This window comes from Gossypium hirsutum, chromosome D07 (genome assembly GCF_007990345.1).
Source record: "Gossypium hirsutum isolate 1008001.06 chromosome D07, Gossypium_hirsutum_v2.1, whole genome shotgun sequence".
Classification (NCBI taxonomy): Eukaryota; Viridiplantae; Streptophyta; class Magnoliopsida; order Malvales; family Malvaceae; genus Gossypium; species Gossypium hirsutum.
Window position 1 is genome coordinate 14069225 of NC_053443.1, and position 23469 is coordinate 14092693.

At 35.0% G+C, this 23469-nt stretch overlaps 1 protein-coding gene and 1 pseudogene across 1 annotated transcript; both read left to right on the plus strand.

The window, feature by feature from the left end:
- The first annotated feature begins 503 nt into the window (after window positions 1-503).
- Window positions 504-1332, plus strand: LOC121219422 (17.3 kDa class I heat shock protein-like; annotated as a pseudogene).
- A 1934-nt stretch (window positions 1333-3266) lies between these two features.
- Window positions 3267-6217, plus strand: LOC107954220 (UDP-glycosyltransferase 76E2). Its single transcript, XM_016889713.2, has 2 exons — window positions 3267-4021; window positions 5103-6217. Exons 1-2 carry the CDS (start codon window positions 3520-3522, stop codon window positions 5987-5989), a joined length of 1389 nt encoding a protein of 462 aa, XP_016745202.2. The 5' UTR covers window positions 3267-3519; the 3' UTR covers window positions 5990-6217.
- Window positions 6218-23469: the final 17252 nt, after the last annotated feature.

The window sequence follows — 23469 nt, forward strand, 5'->3', positions numbered from 1 at the left end:
GTGTTTGTATTGTTTTTTTGAGTATTAAGTTTGAGTTGGCATGTACCAAGTGTTAATAAAATTTAGATATTTTTATAAAAAAATTATCAGATATTTTTATAATCTATTGGTACATGTACATGTACATGTATGTATAACTACTAAACAAATTATTAGATATTTTTAATTTGTTTAAAACTCAACATGAATGATCTACATAAATTGAACATAAAATTTAATGGTCAAATTGTTAAAATATTATTAGAGCTAGCCTATTTTGAACCGACACGAATTCGAAATAATCCAAGCTCAAATCAGAAAAATTCTGAACCCTAAAAAATCTAAAATTCGAGTTAATCGAAATCCAAAACAAAACTACTCCTTTGCATTTTAATATGTTTTCTAATAATTGTTTATTTAAAAAAATTACTCTTTTCTTAAAATAGAGTCAAAATTAATTAAAAAATAATATAAATCTACAAATTGCCTAACGTTTAATATCTTAGAGTTAGCCCCATTAGTTTTTAAATTGTCCAATTTGATGAATAGTATAAGTCCAGAAACTGTGTACCTTCCCTAAATTAAGACGAGTTTGAGAAAATAAGGGATTCCTCCTCCTTAATATTAAGAAAGCAGTATCAGATCCTCGGAAGTAGTCAGCAATCTTTAATACTAGCATTCTCTCTGGTGTCAAAGCTTCTGTTAATCTTTGTTTTGTAGTTGTAAGAGAAAGGGCGATGATCCCAATTTTCTTCAGCAACCGAAGGAGCTGTGTCTTCGATCCCTTCTCTCTGGATTTTCGGGATCCATTCAAGGACTTCCCTTTCCCTTCTTCACTCACCACACGAACATCTAATACCTTTGCTTTTGTCAACGCCCGAATCGACTGGAAGGAGACCCTAGAAGCTCACGTCTTCAAGGCTAATCTTCCGAAGTGAAAGTTGAGATTGAAGATGACAGGGTCCTTCAAATCAACGGACAGAGGAATGTTGAGGAGGAAGACAAGAACGATACCTGGCATGGGGTGGAACGTAGCAGCAAGCAGTTCATGAGGAAGTTTAGGCTGCCAGAGAATGTGAAAATGGATCAAGTTAAAAGCTTCCATGGAAAATGGAGTTCTTACCGTTACTGTTCCTAAGGTAGAAAAGCAAAAAGAGCTGATGTCAAAGCCATTGACATTTCTGGTCAAATTCTCGTGTTTGCAGGTTTTGTTAGTTAATATCTTAAAGCTGTTAATATTATCCGTCTATCTGTCTTGGTTAGAGTGATTTTATTTTATATTTTTAATTATATTAACTCTCTTGTAAAAGTTAAAAAAATAAATGCCTAAAAGCATAAATGTCGATTTATAATATAGTGCAACAGAAAGATCAAACATAAATACTTCCAGCCATTATCTCAACTAAAATCCGAATGTTTTAACATCATTGTTGAACATGTCAAATCATCAACGAGGTTGTTGAATTTGATCGTACAAAAAATTAAAAACTGTCAAAGTCTTTTAAGTACTCAAAAACTTTACTAAATAGAATGTTTTTCAAAAAATTATTTTTAGTGCTTAGGAACCTTTAAATTAGTTAATATTTATAGTGGTGGTTCCGATCGAAAACTATCAATCTTACTATTACGCATACACTCACCAGCACATAAGCAAAATATTAATGGACAACAAGAGTGAGTTTATTTTATATTTTTAATTATATTCTTGTCAAAGTATATGAAACTTTATAAAAAAATAAATGCCAACATATCAAAGTGTCCCTATATGTTAGTAAAATTTCATTAAGGAAGGATAGTTGGAGTCTTTTTAGTTATATGAAAATCCATTAAAAAATGAAAAGATGAATGAAAGAATATATATATATATATATATGATATTTTGATTAATGTTTTAATAAAAGAATCTACATTATACACATGATAAATACATGTTGTTTTATATTAAGCATAAATTAAAAATAATAATATATATGCCACCATAATGTTGTAAGATTTAGTATATATAATTTCAAATTATGTAATTATACAAAACTAATAAGTTTAGTTATCTTATTAAAGAAAAGGCATTAGGTTGGTTCTTATATTAAAGGATTAGAGTGATTGGCTTCTTTATGCATTTATCCAATTTCAATTTGGATTGAAGTCATGGAAATACATTGGTTGAAAATTATATTAAGGAGAATTAGAATTTTAGATTTGGATTGAAGTTATGGAAATAGGTTGGTTGAAAATTATATTAACGAGAATTAGAATTTTAGCCACAATTGACGCCAATTAGTTCCTAAAAAAAGGAAACCAAGTCCAAAAGCATGTTCTAAATTACAAGTTTGGACATGTTAGCGATTCAATCTCTAAAGCTAATGAATGTGGTAACAAATAGTTTTGTTTGATTAGCATAACTACAATTAGAATGAGTTTTGATCCTATTATTATACACCGATAATATGAACCCGACTTTTAATTAGCAACTTCCAATTTTAAAGTTTCACGGGTAAAAATAAGCTATTGTTATGTGTCTGTGATGCACTAATAAAATTAGTTCTAAAAAAAGTTTAATGGAAACTAGTACAGTCTATTGCGTATGGAGGATGAGTTTGAATACTCTTAATGGAGTTCACAGTATATTGTATAAATGTGATCTAAAGCAATGGAAACAATAATTGAACTCAACCTATATAAACATAAGAATTGGTGTCGCTTCAACAAGTAGAGTTAGGGTGTCACCCATAAATGTTTATTATGAACAAGATAAACATATGGCTATAATAGTGCTAAAAGTGAATAAATGAATGTTATATATGGTGTATTTTGAGTTTAATATTAGGAGTTGTGGTTTAATCTTTGGACACCAACAATTTTATTAGAACTCTGAAGTACATCGGTTAATTGTTAGTTCAAATCGAGAAATATCATCTTGTTAGTATAATAATTGTTTGTGTGAAAAATTATAAAATAAGTTGCCAACATTTTAAAGATTGCTAATAGTTTATAATATTGTAAGTTGAAACGTGTAAAACACTTTGTTTTAAGGTTTTTATGTTATTTTGGTATAAGTTATCTTGTAAGTTTGAAAACGGTTATATTTGAGTATCCTTATTTTATTTTCTTGTTTCAACATAAAAAGTGCTGGTATCAATGTAATCGTTCATTCATTTTTTTCCCGCTGTTCTACTTTTGGATTCAAATTGTCTTCTTTATTCAATTTCGATCATATTGATGTTGATTATATACGAAGCTATAGATCCAACCAACAGAGAAATTATACTATACACTAATTTTATATGTTAAGTGGTGGCTCTAGAAGGTCAGTAGACAATGATGGGGTTACACAGTTTGAGGCAGCAGGCATTGACTACAGCAAAATTAGATACTTACAAGGCCACAGCCCAGAAATTGCATGTTTTCGGCAAAGAAGATAAATTTGATGTGCGTCATGCGAGTTGACATGTTTTCCAGGAGCCAACTTTTGGAGAAAAAAAACTATTTTTAATATCCAATCATTTCATCTACTCTCTTTTTAAATATGGATACTTGGGTTTCATGTTTCAAATAACTTGCCGCACCAGAACATCCAAAGAAACAGGGAAAAAAATGGAGAAACAACAGAAATCCAGTCATTTGGTGCTTGTTATGCTGCCCTTTCAAGGCCACATGACTCCCATGCTCCAGCTAGCTAGTATCTTGCACTCAAAGGGCTTCTCAATCACTATAGTTCACCCTGAATTGAACTCTCCTAACCCTTCAAACCACCCCGAGTTCACCTTCGTATCCATACCAGATAAGCTCACGGAATCTCAACTCTCTGATAAAAATGTTACAGGTCTTGTGTGGAGTCTGAACAAAACCTGTGCAGTACCGTTACGGCAATGCCTCGAAAAGATCTTGCACTCTCATCACCATATTGCCGCACTCATCTATGATACACAAATGTATTGTGCTCAAACTATCGCCGACGATCTGGGGCTACCCGGGATAACTTTGCGTACAAGTGCTGCTACAACATTGCTATTATATCCCGTCTTTTCTCAACTTGATGAGGAAGGTATATATATTTTTAACGTCCGGTTGTAACAAGTTCTATAGCATGATATCTACACCTAATATTATAGTTGTCTCCAAAATTTTCTCCAGCTAGATTTTGGGATATTGATGCATGGTTTTATGACAGCAAAGCAATGCCCTTTAGGAATTTATCTAGGTTATTTTAGATATTTAGTTAGATATGTAGTAAATGATGGCACCTTTGGAATCATGGGTATCTTCTTTTGGTTAATTGAACTAAAAGTCTCCAAATTATCAATAAAATTTTAAATTAGTCTCTAAAATTCAATATATTTTAATTGAGTCACCACGTTCTTTCATCAGTTAAATATCCATTTAAATATGACCTAGAGCATATTTAAAATATGCAAATTTGGGTTAATTGTAAAAATGGTAAGATATTCTAATTGAGTCATTAGGTAGTTTCGTCGATTTAGACATGAAACATATTTAAAATATGCTAATCAAATTGTAAGCATGTGTGTATCTATTGTTTGAACAATTTGGATATTAAAAACAAACAATATTAGTAAAATATAGGAGGGTTATTTTTTTCCCCTATGCACACATAAATTCAAGTTATTCATGCAATAATAAGACACATGTTTCTAATTTGATCAATGTATTTTAAATATGCTCCACATCATATTTGAGCTGACATTTAACACCCAAACTAATCAGTAAGTTGACAAAAACTCAATTAGAACATTTTGAAATATAGATAGCAAGTTATATATTTTTGTTATATATATTATTGTGTTGCGTGTTCTATATTTATGTTGATTTTCGTGTAGTTTTGTATAATTGCATAGTCTGTTTTCTTTATTCAATTTAAAAACATAGTATAGTTTTTATGGTGTATATTTTAGTTTTGTTGTTATCAAGATTTTCTTTGTATGTACTAAATATCTCATATTTTACACCGTTGGTTGCAATGGTTTATTTTAAAATTAAAGCAACCCTTCTAGTTGCCTTAAAAGCAATTGATGCATAATTTTTGTCTGTTTTTCATAACCATTTCTAATGTTATAACAATCCACTAATTCCGTCATTACCCTAACCTATTTAAATTTGTGTTCTAGATTTTATGTCTGAAATTAAATCGCCAGAGCTTCAAGCTCTCCATCTTCAACGCCTTCGGGCATTATTATCACAAAATCCAGCCAAAGAGATGATGGAAATAAGAGTTGAACTCACAAACGCGCTGAAGAGTTCATTAGCTATAATTGTGAACTCGATGGAATTTCTTGAACTAGAAGCACTGTCAAAGGTCAAACAATACTTCCCTGCTCCGATTATCACTATAGGACCATTACATAAATTAGCTCCAGCCATTTGCAGCTCATTATTTACTGAAGAAGATAAATGCATCTCTTGGCTTAACAAACAAGCTCCCAAATCTGTCATCTATGTGAGCCTTGGTAGCATGGCCAGCATTGATAGGCAAGAACTAATTGAGATAGCTTGGGGACTATCCAATAGTAAACAACCCTTCCTGTGGGTGGTTAGGCCTGGTATGGTTCGTGGCTCAGAATGGATTGAATCATTGCCAAATGGGTTTGAGGAGAGTGTGGGAGAAAGAGGTTGCATTGTAAAATGGGCACCTCAAACGGAAGTGCTGGCTCACGCTGCAGTGGGTGGATTTTGGAGCCACTGTGGATGGAATTCAACCATTGAGAGTATTTGTGAAGGGGTACCAATGCTATGCAAACCTTTCTTTGGAGACCAACACTTGAACACAAGCTACATCTGTAATGTCTGGAAAATAGGATTGGAATTGCAGAATCTGGAAAGAGGGAATATAGAAAGAACAATAAAAAGACTAATGGTGGATATGGAAGGAAACGATATCCGAAAGAGAGCTATGGATTTGAAGGAGAAAGCAGCTTTTTGTCTAGTGGAGGAGGGTTCTACAAGTTGTTCTTTCAATGGGTTAACAAAGCATATATCATCAGCTTCAGAGACATGAAATCAAGCATCCTTGTAGTGTTACTTTCAGTTTATAGTATGGGATTGTGATTTGTGTAACTTATTGATAAGTGGCATCTAGAAAAAGCACAAACATATGCAGAATAAATATGGTTGTATTATATTTTTTTATAACTGTAACCGTTTTTTAATCCAATTCGAGTCGAGAATGATATTTAAGCAAAGTCTTTGCAATAATAATGATTTTAAGATAAAAATTTAGTTCAAATTTTCAAGAAAAGAAGTTGACTTCCAATCTCTTGTTGATTTTATTAAACATTTTATATTATTAGACAAAAACATAAATCAAATTCCAGAAAACATTTCAAACTTCTTTAGAAAATAAAGAATTGATTCAAAGCTTTAAACCAAAACTCTCCATGGATTTGACATCAGACCTCTTCACTTCCTCAGAAACAATTACAGTAAGAATCCTATTTTCTTGTATCATCACCTATGGAGTAACGATACGGGGATGTGCTACTTAAGTTTTTTATTTTATTTTTTTCTCTCACTTAAATTCTGTTTTAATTTCCTACTTAAATTCTAATTAACCAAGAGATATTCTAATTATATATGCTACGAATTTTAGTTTTTGTTCTTTCTTCAGGGTTTTTAATTTTCCTTTTGATTCTTTTATTCTCTTGTATTCTTCTATTATTATGGTGAATCCCTTTCAAGTATAAAGACCCATTAATTAGCTTAAAACCAAAATTCCTTCTACCATGTTTATAGCTTTGTTGAGAATATGCTTTAAACTTGCTGAATATACATTATTCTTTCACATTTCCTGTGTTTGATAATTTTTACTAAAATGCCAACAAGTCTTCTCCTTAAGTTTATAGCCTAAAGCTTTTTTGCTACACAAGTATATATTATCATTCATTTCTTTTTATTTTAATTAGAAATGAGTTCGTAATTTATTATTTTCTTAAAGAGTGCCACAATCAAGTTAACAATAACATTGCCTGCTATGTCATCAGAATGACATAATTAGCTCAATTAACTTATTCAAGTAATTGTAGGAAGAACCACCTTCCCTGATATCGAGTTGAAATCTCTCCTTCAAGTTTTTAGCCCTCTGCCTCATCTCTTTCCCTTCTTTATCTACCATTAACCTCTTTATAGCTCTCTCTACCTCTCCTCTTTCACACATATTCTCCAATTGTATGCCGATTCTCCACACTTGACTTACATGCCGAGCATTGACCCTTTGATCACCAAAACATGGTTTGCAGATCATTGGAACCCCTTTTGATATGCTTTCCAGTGTTGAATTCCAACCGCAGTGCGTCCAAAACCCTCCCACGGCGCCATGTGCTAACACCTCCTTCTGGGGTGCCCATTTTACAATACACCCATTTTCACCAACAGCTTCTACAAAACCCTCTGTCAACAACTTTTTCCATTCCTGATTGAAAGAAACTAGGTAAAATAGAGAAGAATGTAGAACAAATCTGTTTTCAAATTAATATTTTCTATTTACTTTGTTCCAATACACAGCCGAATGACTGTATTTATAGGAAGAAAATAACTCCCTTGCTTAACTACTTAGCTAACAACTCAGCTAACCTTAACTGCCTCTCTAACAGATACTTTCACTAACATGCATCCATCTTCTCCACGGGAACAACCCGAAGAAAAGATCTAAACCGAGAAAAGTACGAAACAGACAGTGGTTTAGTTAACACATCAGCAACTTGATCAGACGCAGGAACTTCCCCAACCAAAATAGAACCATCGGCAACCTTCTCACGAACAAAGAATGAGTCTAACTCCACATGTTTAAACTTAGAGTGTAGCACAGGATTGGCAGCAATAGCTACTGCATTGAAACTATCACACCAAATATTGGGCTGAGTAGGTAACTCAATACGTAACTCTTGAAGTAACGAACGTATCCACAAAACATCACTAGTGACGGCAGCCAAACTTCGATATTCAGCTTCGGCCGTAGACCGAGACACCACTTGCTGTTTCTTAGAAGACCATGACACAGGATTAGACCCAAAGAATACACAATATCACGAAGTAGACCGACGGTCATCAAAATCCAACCCCCAGTTTGCATCCGAAAACCCTACTAAGGACAAAGAATCAGATTGACGAAAAACGATTCCAAAATCAAGAGTACCAGACAAATATCGCAATATCCTCTTAAGAGCAGCCATATGTACTGTGGTCAGACTATGCATGAATTGACAAATCCTGTTCACAGCATATACAATATCAGGTCTAGTCATGACAACATACTGTAATGCACCAGCCAAACTTCTGTACTCCGTTGGATCAGATACAGAATCACCGCCACTCTTAGAAATATGTGACGAACTAATCATGGGCGTATGAACACTTTTAGAATTAGTCAAACCACTACGAATCAACAAATCCCGGATGTACTTTCTCTGACACAAATGAAGACCCTTGGAAGAGGACCTAGTAACCTCAATTCCCCAAAAATAATGCAAATTACCCATATCTTTCAACGAGAATTCAGCATTCAACAGCGTCACAAACCAGTCAATAGATGACGGTACATCCCCAGTTATGATTATGTCATCAACATACACAAGAACATAGATAGTGCAGTCAGATTGAACTCGCACAAACAAAGACGCATCTGATCTTGAACCAGCAAAACCAACCATCAAGAGAAATGCTTTCAACTTCTCAAACCAAGCTCTCAGAGCCTGACGCAGACCATACAAAGCCTTCCTTAACCGACAAACCAAAGGTCTCCCATCAACCCCAAACTTAACATAACCAGGTGGTTGTTGCATGAACACTTTACTATCAACATCCCCATTCAAGAAGGCATTATTAACATCAACTTGTCGAAGCAACCATCCTTTAGTAACTGCAATCGACAATATAACCCTTATAGTAGCGGGTTTTACTACTGGACTGAATGTTTCTTGAAAATCACAACCTGGAACTTGAGAACAACCTTTCGCAACCAGACGTGCTTTATACCGTTCTACCGTACCATCTGGGTTTTTCTTAACTTTAAATAGCCATTTGCAACCAATAACTTTATGACCCGATGGTAAAGAGACCAGTTCCCAGGTACCATTGCGAATCAGGGCATCATACTCAGCTTGAGCAGCAGACTGCCACTCGGGGCTCGCAAAAGCCTCATCAATCATTGACGGCTCTATAACTTCAACAGCAAGCACTCTAGGTTTAAAAACATCAGCCTTTGACCTAGTAGTCATGGGATGGACATTCACATCAGTTATAGAAATCTCTGGTCCTGTAGGAACGGATGGAATTGGAACAATTGGTGTGGGAGACTAATCACCAGAACATGACGAGTTACTATGAGAGGAATTACTAGGAGAATTAGCGTTTGTTGGAACCACATCTACACCACTCTGAGGAATCACAGTCTCATTCAAAGTACTTGGGCACACAGAACGAATACCGGAGTTTTGACGACAAGACATATTATTTTTGAGCACAGGAAAACAGGAAGAAATAGTACTCACCTTTCTAGTAGACCGTAGAGTCGACGGAGAGAGAAATCGTGACTCATCAAACTCAACATGACGAGAGACAATGATTCGACCATCAGGTAAAAGGCATTGGTAACCCTTGTGGCAAGAACTATACCCAAAAAACGTGCACGGTTGAGATCGAAAATCCAACTTGTGGCGTTGAAACGGGCGCAAATACGGGTAGCAACAACATCCAAAAACACGTAAATGATCATAGGTAGGGTCGCGCCCATACAAGGCTCTATATGGAGTCTTACCATCCAGCACTGGTGTGGGAAGACAATTTATTAAATGAACTGCACAAGCAAAGGCATATGACCAGAATTCCATTGAAAGTCCCGCTTGAGCTAAAAGAGTGAGCCCCATTTCTACTATATGTCGATGCTTACGCTCTGCAACTCCATTTTGTTCAGACGTATGAGGACAGGTGACTCGATGAATAATACCGTGAGAAGCCAAAACCGAAGCAAACGCTCGATATTCCCCACCCCAGTCGCTCTGAAATTGTTTGATGGTCTTGCCAAATTGATTCTGAACAAGTTTCTGAAACTAAATGAAGCAAGTCACTGCTTGAGACTTCTGCCGTATTAAGTATACCCAAGTGAACCTGGAACACATATCAACAAACGAGACATAATACCAGTTTGAACTAGAAGCAACTGATGCAGGTCCCCATACATCCGAAACAACCAACGAAAATGGATCAGCATACTCAGTAGTGGAATCCGAAAATGGCAATTTATGAAACTTTCCCTTTTTACAAGCAGTACAAACATCACTCATAGCAACTTTATTCATAGCAATTTTATTGAATTTGAATTGACATTGATCAAGAACATTCTTAACAACATTTAACGATGGATGACCAAGACGTTTATGCCATAACGAATACAATTCACTGTCAGCAGTCGTAGTTGGAATTTCAACCTGAGCAGTAGACGAATGAAACGTAACAGGAACAAACGCATCTGATATGGAAAACTGATATAGCCCATTATGTATACGGCCCGTCAGCAAAATCTTCTGTGTCACGCTGTCCTTTATTACACAATAGGTGGGGTGAAACTCAAAGAAAACATCATTATCAGTTGCAAATTGTGACACGGACAATAAATTCTTCCTAATAGCCGGAACACATAAAACATTAGACAACCGAAGTACCCTAGACTGTGTAGACAAAACACCTTGACCAATAGACGATATCATAGTAGGTGTACCATCACCCATTAAAAGAGACGACGTACCTGAATATGGAACAGCATCACGGAGTGTCGAACCATCTTGACATACATGATTACTGGCACCCGAATCAGGATACCAGGATGTCGAACCAGCTGGCCCAGGAGCCGGGGAGTCAGATCTATCCCCACTGGCCCCACACTGCGCAGAGTTGATATGCGAACCCGAGATAGACGGATCCGAATAGTCAGAAGCATGCAAGTCTCCAAGCCTAGGAAGTCCAATGCACGAATTTGATGCAGAGAAAACACGAGCTCGCGGCTTAGTCCGCCATGGAACATCAGAACCAACATATGGCATAGTCGAATTAAGCTGTACATTATTCAAAACAGGGTTAGTATCAGGCAGCCCAATATGATCATTTGGCCCAAAGCCATCAATTGGCCCAAAATTGCTATTAAATCCACCATTAGGCCTTCCACCATTTGGCCCACTTGGTTGTGGTCTATACCCATGATTTTCAAAATTTGGCCTGACACCTTCAACATTCGGCCTAAATGTGTGTAGCCTATACCCATGGTTCTCAACACCTGGCCTGGGCCCACCACCAATCGGCCCTGTATACTAACCACAAAAATTATTAAAACCATCAGCACAATAGTTTTGACCAAATGGAAAGCAATTTTGACCATAGCTATTTTGACCATAGCCATACTGATTTTGACCAGATTCAGCATTGTATTGACTAAGGCCTTGACCAATATTCGAAAATCTAGGCCGTGTATTTGAAGTTGAAAACCAGCCACGATCCCCGGATTCACGAGAGGGCGGCACCGGAGACGCCTCGTCACGGTGGTACCGATAGTAGCAGCGCTGAGCAACGTGGCAGAATCTAGAGCAGATCTGACATTGGAGACGTGGCCGGAAGTTCCTTCCACGTCCATGCACAGCCGAACGACCCCCGCGCGTCACACCATCTGTGACCGAGACCAATGAATCTTCCACCAGATTCGCACTATACACACCTTCCTGATCCGACGGAACATGCCGATTTTCACATTCAATCAAAGCATCTACCAGTCGCTGAAATGGAAGAGGAGTCGTGGACAACGATGCGGAGGAGACCACACCTTCGAACTCGGATGGAAGACCGGCAAGCATCACCGCCGTTCGTTCCGCCACAGACACAGATGTTTTAGACACTTCTAGATGCGCACATAGACTCTTTAGCTTGGCAACATACTCTCGGATCGACAAACTCCCTTTCTTGAGGGAGTGAAGTTCATGACGCAACCTTTCTTGCCGCAGATCCGTATCAGCGGCGAACATCGCCAACACCGTAGGCCACACCTCGGATGCCGATTGCACATCCATAAAGGAGGATATAATGGTCGAGCTTATCATCGAAAGAAGCCATGAAGTAATAAGATTGTCCTGTTGAATAAACAGAGAGGCTGCCGGATTAAGTACAAGAGCACCGTCCGGTGCTTGTACAAATCTCGGCGGCGCAGACACAGATCCATCCAGAAAACCAAACAAATCATATCCATTCACAATAAAACGAACCTGTTGCTTCGATTGGAGAAACGTCCCTTCATCAAGCTTCACGACCTCATACCGAGGAAACGAGTTCACCACCCGATCAGCAGTGAAGACTGAACCATTCAACTCAACGGAGTCAGAGGCAACAGAATTTGTCGTGGCCATTACTAAGAACGCCTAGCGACTGATACCATGAAAGAAACTAGGTAAAATAGAGAAAAATGTAGAACAAATCTGTTTTCAAATTAATATTTTCTGTTTACTTTGTTCCAATACACAGCCAAATGACTGTATTTATAGGAAGAAAATAACTCCCTTGCTTAACTACTTAGCTAACAACTCAGCTAACCTTAACTGCCTCTCTAACAGATACTTTCACTAACACTGATCATCAACTGACCCTGGTCTAATAACCCACAAGAATGGCTGCTTACTATTGGCTAAACCCCAAGCCGTTTCTGTAATAGCCCGATTTTAGGCTTAGTCGGAACAGTGGTTTCGGGACCACAAATCCGACGAAAAAAAAATGTAATGGCTTGAATTTTCAGAGGTGTCGGAACGGTGATTCGAGATCACTAAATTCGACAAATGGGTAGAAAATATTATTAATTTAGTAAGTATAAGTTAAATATGAAGTTAGGAAAATTTTTGAAATAGTGAATAGTGCACTAGAAATAAATATTAAAATAATTAGAATCGAAATGAGGTATCAAGACCTCGGGGATTTTAAACTGAGCCATAAATATTTTTATAAATATTCATGGAGTGTTAAAAAGTTAGTATTAAAGTTTCGTTAAGAAATTTTAAAGTTCCGATAATTAATTGAACAAAAAGGACTAAATTGTAACAAATGCAAAATTTTGGGAAATGATTAAATAGCTTAAATGATAAAAGGAAGAGGGCTTTAAAGGCAAATAGACCCAAGGTCTATTTGGGCTGGACGGCAGAGGCATGAAATCAGCAAGAAAGTAAGGAGAATTAAGGGCAAAATTGGAAAATTGCAAAATTTGCTTAATAAAGTTAGGACCCAAGTGGAATTATCTAGATTTCTCTTCATTTTTCTGAATTCTCATCAGCTAAAACACCATGGAAGGGCTTCTTCAAGCTGGTTCTTCATATTTTTATTACAAGTAAGTTCAATTCTTGACTATTTCTTGAAATTTTTGTATTTTTATGACTTTTACAACTAGGCCCACTTGTTAAATCCATTAGTTTTTGATTTTATGAAAGAAGTTGAAAGTTGATATGAATATGTGCTGGAAGTATATGATGATTTAGCATGAAATTAGAGCTTTAAATTGTTCATATGCTGATTTTATTGAAAGAATTGAATAGAAAGTGAATGTTTGGGACCTAATAGTAAAAGAGTTTGAAGATAGAGTTATATGTGGAAATTCTGAATTTCAATAGTTGTGTAACAACTTATAATGTCTAGTAAAGTACTAATTGAGAAAATTAGATTAATTGAGGGGTTAATTGAGAAAGGACCGAATTGTATAAACTGTGAAATTTGGGGCAAAATGGAAATCAACATTTTGCACTAAAGCAGTTTTAGACAGCAGCAGTAGTGTAACTTTGAAAAATCACCAAAAATTGTAGAGATTGAATTAGAGGATGAATAAAATATGAAACTAAAGCTTATTGAGTCTAGTTTCTTATAAAAGAAATGATGGGAGCAATGGAATTGTAAATCATGAGATATAATAGATTTTGTGAGACAAGGTCAGAATGAATTCGGGTTCCCCTGTTCTGACTTTGGAAAATCATTAAAAATTGTACAAAAATGATTATGAGTTATAGTTTATATGGTTAGAATCCTTAATGAGTCTATTTTTAGAAGAAACAAGCTAAAACATCATCCGAATTCTGTACAATGAGATAATTAATTTTTAGTGAAGAGTGGTCGGAACTGTCAGACAGCAAAACAGGGGAAACTTTAAAGAATAAACTGTACTATTTGACTGAACCAAAAATTATGAAAATTTTATGGTATGAAGATATGTGAGTCTAGTTTCAGGGAAAATTAACGGATCTTAATTTGGAGCTCTGTATCTCCGGATAAAAATAATTTAGTGACTCTGACTCGGATAAACAGCTTTGAATATACATGTTAGTGAATATTGAAATTATGGTTAATGTTGTTTAAGTGTGTTATACACATTAAGGATGTGGAATGGAGAGGAGGAGGAGGAAAATTGGGAAATATATGAATGATTCGTGTATAAATGGTCATATGTTTGATTATAACTCATAAACGATGAAATATGAATGATGCTTATTTTTGTGCATTATTGGTCATGGTTTAAGCTCATGTGTGAAAATAAAGTTTCATAGTATGTGTGTATGGTATATTCAGTATATGATTTGGCATGAAATAATACCATGAATGGTTTATGAATTAACACATGTTGGTAAGCCTGATATATGAATAAATGATCAAATTGAGCGGAACGCCGGATTTGAGTACTTCTGATCAAGTGACAAAGTGATAAGTGGTAGCTTTAGCTACACTTATCTGATCAAGTGACAAGTGGAAAGTGATAAGTAATAGCTTCGGCTATACTTATCTGATCAAGTGACAAGTGGAAAGTGATAAGTAATAGCTTCGGCTATACTTATCTGATCAAGTGACAAAGTGATAAGTGGTAGCTTTAGCTACACTTATCTGATCAAGTGACAAGTGGAAAGTGATAAGTAATAGCTTCGGCTATACTTATCTGATCAAGTGACAAAGTGATAAGTGATAGCTTCGGCTACACTTATCTGATCAAGTGACAAGTGAAAAGTGATAAGTGATAGCTTTAGCTACACTTATCTGATCAAGAGACAAAGTGATAAGTGGCTACACTTATCTGATCAAGAAACAAAGTGATAAGTGGCTACACTTATCTGATCAAGAAACAAAGTGATAGGTGGCTACACTTATCTGATCAAGAAACAAAGTGATAAGTGGCTACACTTATCTGATCAAGAAACAAAGTGATAGGTGGCTACACTTATCTGATCAGGGACAAGTGATAAGTGATCATACGTAAGACCATAGTTATACTATGGCAAAGTGAAAGTGAAGTACTCAATTTTCCGTGACCGTTCCCTAATTTGATTAAGGATGGTAAGTGACAAATGGGCCCAAAAGAATTAAAGTAAATGGATAAGTGGTAGTGTATTTATATCAGGACGATGTTGTTATTCAAACTAAAGTGATATTTTCATTGCTAAATTAAGAATTTCATAAATGTGTTATTGAATGGTATAATCAATAAACATTGAGTTAAATGGTAAATACGTATTAGTTTTGAATTTGATGTCATTGAATTGCACGTGAATTAAATGGAAATTGCTAGTGATATGATTTAAATTATGAGCATGAGAAATTGCGAATTGAATGAAATGGAAATGAAGCATTAAATTGCATGAGTATGTATCGGGTCTCGCAGGCCCTAATTATTATGATTATAATATTTTGAGGATATATTGGGAAAAGTTATAGAAACATGTTAATTATTTTGAAAGTTTTAATTTTGATGAAATTTTATAACTCGGTTAAATACGTTTACAAGTGTATGTGTTTTGGTAATGCCTCGTACCCTATTCCGGTGTTGGATACGGGTAAGGGGTGTTACATTTAGTGGTATCAGAGCTACGGTTTAGTCGGTTCTCGGACCAAACATAGCATATGTGAGCCTAGCTATACATGCCACGTTATTACTCTTGATGATGTGATATCTCCGGGCTCTAACGAAATTGCTTTGTTAAGACAGAGATGATTTTCAATCGAGCTATTTTCGATAATGCTAAAAATGATATTGAGATAAATGAAATATGCTCACGTTATGTTGGAATTTGGAAAGGTAAGTATAAAAATTTGTGATATGGATGTGTTCATGTATGAAAAGAGATGACTATAAGTTAAAAAAAAGTTTATGTTGTGACAAGCTCATCCAAGTATGTTGGTGATTATATAATGCTATGTGCTCAACATATTTGATTAAGTGAATATGATAAGCAAATTTACTTAAATAGATGGAACGTGTGTATGTACATCTGCTTGAATAAGTGAAATTAGTATGTTCATATGATAGAATCTTATGTTTAATTGTTAAATTAAAGATAATAAGATATTTTGTTTTATGTCTAAACCATGAATATTATAATAGTATGAAAAATTGAATTGGAAGTCAAATTGAGTAGAACGCAGGAATGAGTACTTTCGTTCAGTGATATGTGATGAATTGACGGAAAAGACCATGGTTTGACCATGGCAACATGTGAACATGTGATTATGTGATTCCGTGTAAGACCATAGCTGGGCTATGGCATCGGTAAGTGATATGTGTGATATGTGATTCCGTGTAAGACCATAGCTGGGCTATGGCATCGGTAAGTGATATGTGATTTCGTGTAAGACCATAGTTGGGCTATGGCATCGGTATGTGATTTGTGATTACGTGTAAGACCATAGTTGGACTATGGCATCGAGAAAACGAAGTACTCAATTCCGTAAGACGTTCTCTAATTTGGCAAATGTCGGTAAGTAAAATAGAAGCCAAGTATTGGAATTTAATTAGATATTAACGTTGAGCTTGAGTAAGTAAATTCGTTGTGTGAAATTGTGAGTGACAGAAAACATTTGTAATAAATAGATGTGTTAATTTGCTTGGAATGAATTACGTGGTTATGATGGTATTACATTGATGATGAATACAAAATCATATATATATATGTATCTATGAGAGCAAGTTGAAAGATTTATGACTTCACCATCACCCCCTTATCAGTATTGTTCTATGACAAAAATTATCTTGATGAGACAGATATGTTTTTCAACTGAGTTAATTCTAATAGTATAGAAATAAATACTAAAATGTTTGAGTGAAAATGTATTGATTATGAGTTGAAACTCATAAAGGTATGGATCAAAGAATAAAACATTTTTTTTATTGATGAATGTTATAATTATACAAGCATATGAGTTATGATATTTGGATTATGATGCTATATAGAAATTTTGATTGTGAATTAGTGATTTGAGTTAGAATTTGTGTTGAGAACAAAAGTGATTAAAAGCAAATGTTTATTAAATGCTTTGAGAATGTGAACTTAGTAATGAATTGGCTATTTGTGATGGTATGTGTTATGCGCATTTATGTGTAAGATAAATTTGAGGCTTTACTACACTCACCCCCATATTAGTAAAATGTTACAATGAAATTTGTGAGATTTTGGTTGAATAAGCTTACGAGTGTAGTGTTACAGAAGTTCGTGTACGGGAGAATAATAATGTGGTCGGAAAAGTGAATGAATTAGAAAATGAGGACAATATAAAAAGAGAGAAATATTTGATAGTTCTGAAAACTACTCAGGTTATCAAAATGGATATCATTCTATATGGATTGTAATTTTTCGATACTTTGTGTAGCTTCAGATCCTGAAATATCGCTATCCTGATTTTCTTATGAATCTATGTGATTATCTGTAAAAGATATGAAAATCCAAAATCATGTGTGAATTTGAAATATACTGTGGAAGTAAATCATTAACCTACCATCTGGTAAGATTTTTGGGGACGAAAATCCCTAAAGGGGGGGAGAGTTGTAATAGCCCGATTTTAGGCTTAGTCGGAACAGTGGTTTCGGGACCACAAATCCGACGAAAAAAAATGTAATGGCTTGAATTTTCAGAGGTGTCGGAACGGTGATTCGAGATCACTAAATTCGACAAATGGGTAGAAAATATTATTAATTTAGTAAGTATAAGTTAAATATGAAGTTAGGAAAATTTTTGAAATAGTGAATAGTGCACTAGAAATAAATATTAAAATAATTAGAATCGAAATGAGGTATCAAGACCTCGGGGATTTTAAACTGAGCCATAAATATTTTTATAAATATTCATGGAGTGTTAAAAAGTTAGTATTAAAGTTTCGTTAAGAAATTTTAAAGTTCCGATAATTAATTGAACAAAAAGGACTAAATTGTAACAAATGCAAAATTTTGGGAAATGATTAAATAGCTTAAATGATAAAAGGAAGAGGGCTTTAAAGGCAAATAGACCCAAGGTCTATTTGGGCTGGACGGCAGAGGCATGAAATCAGCAAGAAAGTAAGGAGAATTAAGGGCAAAATTGGAAAATTGCAAAATTTGCTTAATAAAGTTAGGACCCAAGTGGAATTATCTAGATTTCTCTTCATTTTTCTGAATTCTCATCAGCTAAAACACCATGGAAGGGCTTCTTCAAGCTGGTTCTTCATATTTTTATTACAAGTAAGTTCAATTCTTGACTATTTCTTGAAATTTTTGTATTTTTATGACTTTTACAACTAGGCCCACTTGTTAAATCCATTAGTTTTTGATTTTATGAAAGAAGTTGAAAGTTGATATGAATATGTGCTGGAAGTATATGATGATTTAGCATGAAATTAGAGCTTTAAATTGTTCATATGCTGATTTTATTGAAAGAATTGAATAGAAAGTGAATGTTTGGGACCTAATAGTAAAAGAGTTTGAAGATAGAGTTATATGTGGAAATTCTGAATTTCAATAGTTGTGTAACAACTTATAATGTCTAGTAAAGTACTAATTGAGAAAATTAGATTAATTGAGGGGTTAATTGAGAAAGGACCGAATTGTATAAACTGTGAAATTTGGGGCAAAATGGAAATCAACATTTTGCACTAAAGTAGTTTTAGACAGCAGCAGTAGTGTAACTTTGAAAAATCACCAAAAATTGTAGAGATTGAATTAGAGGATGAATAAAATATGAAACTAAAGCTTATTGAGTCTAGTTTCTTATAAAAGAAATGATGGGAGCAATGGAATTGTAAATCATGAGATATAATAGATTTTGTGAGACAAGGTCAGAATGAATTCGGGTTCCCCTGTTCTGACTTTGGAAAATCATTAAAAATTGTAAAAAAATGATTATGAGTTATAGTTTATATGGTTAGAATCCTTAATGAGTCTATTTTTAGAAGAAACAAGCTAAAACATCATCCGAATTCTGTACAATGAGATAATTAATTTTTAGTGAAGAGTGGTCGGAACTGTCAGACAGTGAAACAGGGGAAACTTTAAAGAATAAACTGTACTATTTGGCTGAACCAAAAATTATGAAAATTTTATGGTATGAAGATATGTGAGTCTAGTTTCAGGGAAAATTAACGGATCTTAATTTGGAGCTCTGTAGCTCCGGATAAAAATAATTTAGTGACTCTGACTCGGATAAACAGCTTTGAATATACATGTTAGTGAATATTGAAATTATGGTTAATGTTGTTTAAGTGTGTTATACACATTAAGGATGTGGAATGGAGAGGAGGAGGAGGAAAATTGGGAAATATATGAATGATTCGTGTATAAATGGTCATATATTTGATTATAACTCATAAACGATGAAATATGAATGATGCTTATTTTTGTGCATTATTGGTCATGGTTTAAGCTCATGTGTGAAAATAAAGTTTCATAGTATGTGTGTATGGTATATTCAGTATATGATTTGGCATGAAATAATACCATGAATGGTTTATGAATTAACACATGTTGGTAAGCCTGATATATGAATAAATGATCAAATTGAGCGGAACGCCGGATTTGAGTACTTCTGATCAAGTGACAAAGAGATAAGTGGTAGCTTTAGCTACACTTATCTGATCAAGTGACAAGTGGAAAGTGATAAGTAATAGCTTCGGCTATACTTATCTGATCAAGTGACAAGTGGAAAGTGATAAGTAATAGCTTCGGCTATACTTATCTGATCAATTGACAAAGTGATAAGTGGTAGCTTTAGCTACACTTATCTGATCAAGTGACAAGTGGAAAGTGATAAGTAATAGCTTCGGCTACACTTATCTGATCAAGTGACAAAGTGATAAGTGATAGCTTCGGCTACACTTATCTGATCAAGTGACAAGTGAAAAGTGATAAGTGATAGCTTTAGCTACACTTATCTGATCAAGAGACAAAGTGATAAGTGGCTACACTTATCTGATCAAGAAACAAAGTGATAAGTGGCTACACTTATCTGATCAAGAAACAAAGTGATAGGTGGCTACACTTATCTGATCAGGGACAAGTGATAAGTGATCATACGTAAGACCATAGTTATACTATGGCAAAGTGAAAGTGAAGTACTCAATTTTCCGTGACCGTTCCCTAATTTGATTAAGGATGGTAAGTGACAAATGGGCCCAAAAGAATTAAAGTAAATGGATAAGTGGTAGTGTATTTATATCAGGACGATGTTGTTATTCAAACTAAAGTGATATTTTCATTGCTAAATTGAGAATTTCATAAATGTGTTATTAAATGGTATAATCAATAAACATTGAGTTAAATGGTAAATACGTATTAGTTTTGAATTTGATGTCATTGAATTGCACGTGAATTAAATGGAAATTGCTAGTGATATGATTTAAATTATGAGCATGAGAAATTGCGAATTGAATGAAATGGAAATGAAGCATTAAATTGCATGAGTATGTATCGGGTCTCGCAGGCCCTAATTATTATGATTATAATATTTTGAGGATATATTGGGAAAAGTTATAGAAACATGTTAATTATTTTGAAAGTTTTAATTTTGATGAAATTTTATAACTCGGTTAAATACGTTTACAAGTGTATGTGTTTTGGTAATGCCTCGTACCCTATTCCGGTGTTGGATACGGGTAAGGGGTGTTACAGTTTCACCCAGCTCCTTCTTGTCTACAGATGCTACACTCCCCAAGCTTACATATAGAACTGTGTTCTGTTTTTGCTTCTCAAGCCATGTAATGCAGCTGTTGTCCTCTTTTATTAAGCTGCTTGAGGAGGCAGGGGCTACTTCGTGCAAAGGACCGACTGGGAATATGCCAACTTGGCATTGTTTTTGAATCTCTTGCAATGACGGCTGTTCAATGACATCATTAGTATTCCAGATAATTGCTGAAGATGTTCTTGTCTTGTATATGTTAGTTATAAACTGCAAGAAAATTTCTGGTGTTCCAATCTTGGACACAGGCAGATCCTTGAATCTGAGGGGATGAAGCCCAGGCACCAAGTCTTGCGATGTTGAACCTAGGTAAAAAATATTGAACAATGATTCAAGGGCGCTGATCAAAGATGCTACAGCCCCTTAGATATTTGTGCTACTGAAAAAACTGCACAACAAGTAACCACCCTAGGAATCTAATAAGTTCGGTTATATATGCTGTAGTAAAACATCATACGTACCTTGTGAAGTAAGAACACCTTCAGCTTTTAGTTGGAGAATGGCATTTCGAGAAAGGTATGTTGAAGCACTGGTGGTTCGCAAGACAATACTGGGAAGCTTCACACACTTGGCTACTGCATCACAGAAATACATGCATTCATCATAGACAATGCAGGCAATACTTGGCTCATTTTCTACCTCTTGTTTTTGTACCATCTTGGCCAAGCATTCTTGGAAGGGAACTCCACAATTCAGGTTAAGAAGTGATATAAAAGGTAGTAAATCGTCGGCAGAGATGAGTTGCTCGGATAAGTTATCAGGTATTGATAAGAACCCAAATTCAGGATAGTTTGAGGGAATAGGGGAGTTGAATGCCGTGTGAAGAACTGTGATGGAGAAGCCTTTAGAGTGAAGAATGGAACCAAGCTGAAGCATTGGATTTATGTGGCCTTGGAATGGTAATGCAACTAATACAAGCCGGGGATGGCTGCTCCTATGCTCCTTTTCCATCTCCATCCTCTCATCAATCTTTGTAAGCTATGCAGCGCGGATCTTGTATCATACGAGTATCTGCACCGGACACCTAGATATTTCCAGGACACGAGAAGCATAAAAGTGGCTGATGATATCTAGGAAAAATTGGACACTAAGCGGTAGATTAAGATGAGCTTCAGCAACAACTGAACAAATAAGATATTTTAATTATATTAGGCTTAGCCAACTCATTTGAGTTGTTGGGCATAACTCCAACTTGATAAAAATATATCTTATCCTCGTGTTTTGTTGTACCGTAATTTCATTCTTTTTAAAAAAAATTGTCATAATCCTCTTGGTATAGCATGTTCATGTTTGTGCTTCATCATCTGTAAGTTGTCAAATTTTCGTCTATCATTTTCTTTTATAAATAAATAGGATATCTCATAAAATGCTGATGTGGAAATTTGTTGGTCATAAATAAATGGCCATTTCAGATTCGGATGCTAGCTAAGCTGACTGAAGCTATTTTGGCAGTGTTGATTATAATTTTAGGCGTAATTTGTTGTTTTTATAAAACCTAATTTCATTGAGGAAATTTTTTGAATACTTATATAAACTTAGCAACTTTTCTTAAGTTAGTATTTAAATTTTTAACCAAATTAATCTCTTACTATTAAATTGTCATAACATGTCATATTAGCTTACATTTGAAAATATATTGGCGATTCCTAATTACTTCATGCAGTCTATGCTGAACCATAAAGGCCTTTGCGAGGAAATTGAGAGAATGGTGTGCCAATTTGTTTGGGGTTCTTCGAGCAGGAGTCGAAAAGTGGCTTTCGTTGGCTGGGAAGACGTTTTCCAACCTCAGGAGCATGGAGAGATTGGCTTCCTAAAACTTTAGGATCATAATAATTCCTTCATGAGTATCGATGCTATTAAGGTCTCTTATAGCTAGGCCAAACAATTTATGATGACAGTTAGGGGCCCAACGAAACCACTTCAGGCTTCAATTTCGTATTCCAATCTACATGGAGTGTTAGAGTTGAGTGACTCAAATCCTTATTAAAAGAAAATACAGTGATAAAATAAAATACAAGTAAAATCCATATATAACTGTACTTCTTTTATTTTACATTGATTAGAACAAGGTTTTTTAACCTTACTACACTTCATCTATCTAAACTCCTATTGAATTTTCTTCTCCTCTGCCCGTGGTTTTTCCCGAAAGGGTTTTCCACGTAAAAATCTGTATGTTTTACTTTTATTTTTCTTATTGCTTTGCAATCGTTCTATATTATTATTATTGACATTAGTTTCTACATGGAAACTGGGTCTACTTGAATACTGATGGTTCCGTAAGGTTAGAGGTTGACTCTGCTTTAGCAGGAGGAATTGTGCGAGACAAAATTGGGAATTGGATCTTTGGCTTTAATAGATTCTTAGGGACTTGTTTAGTGTTTGAGGTTGAATTGTGGGGCATCTTAGATGGCTTAGACATCTTGATTGATCGAGGCTATGATAATGTGCTGGTTCAAATGGATAGTCTTGAAGTGGCTACTGCCGTATAGGAGGGACTCACAGAATGATCTAA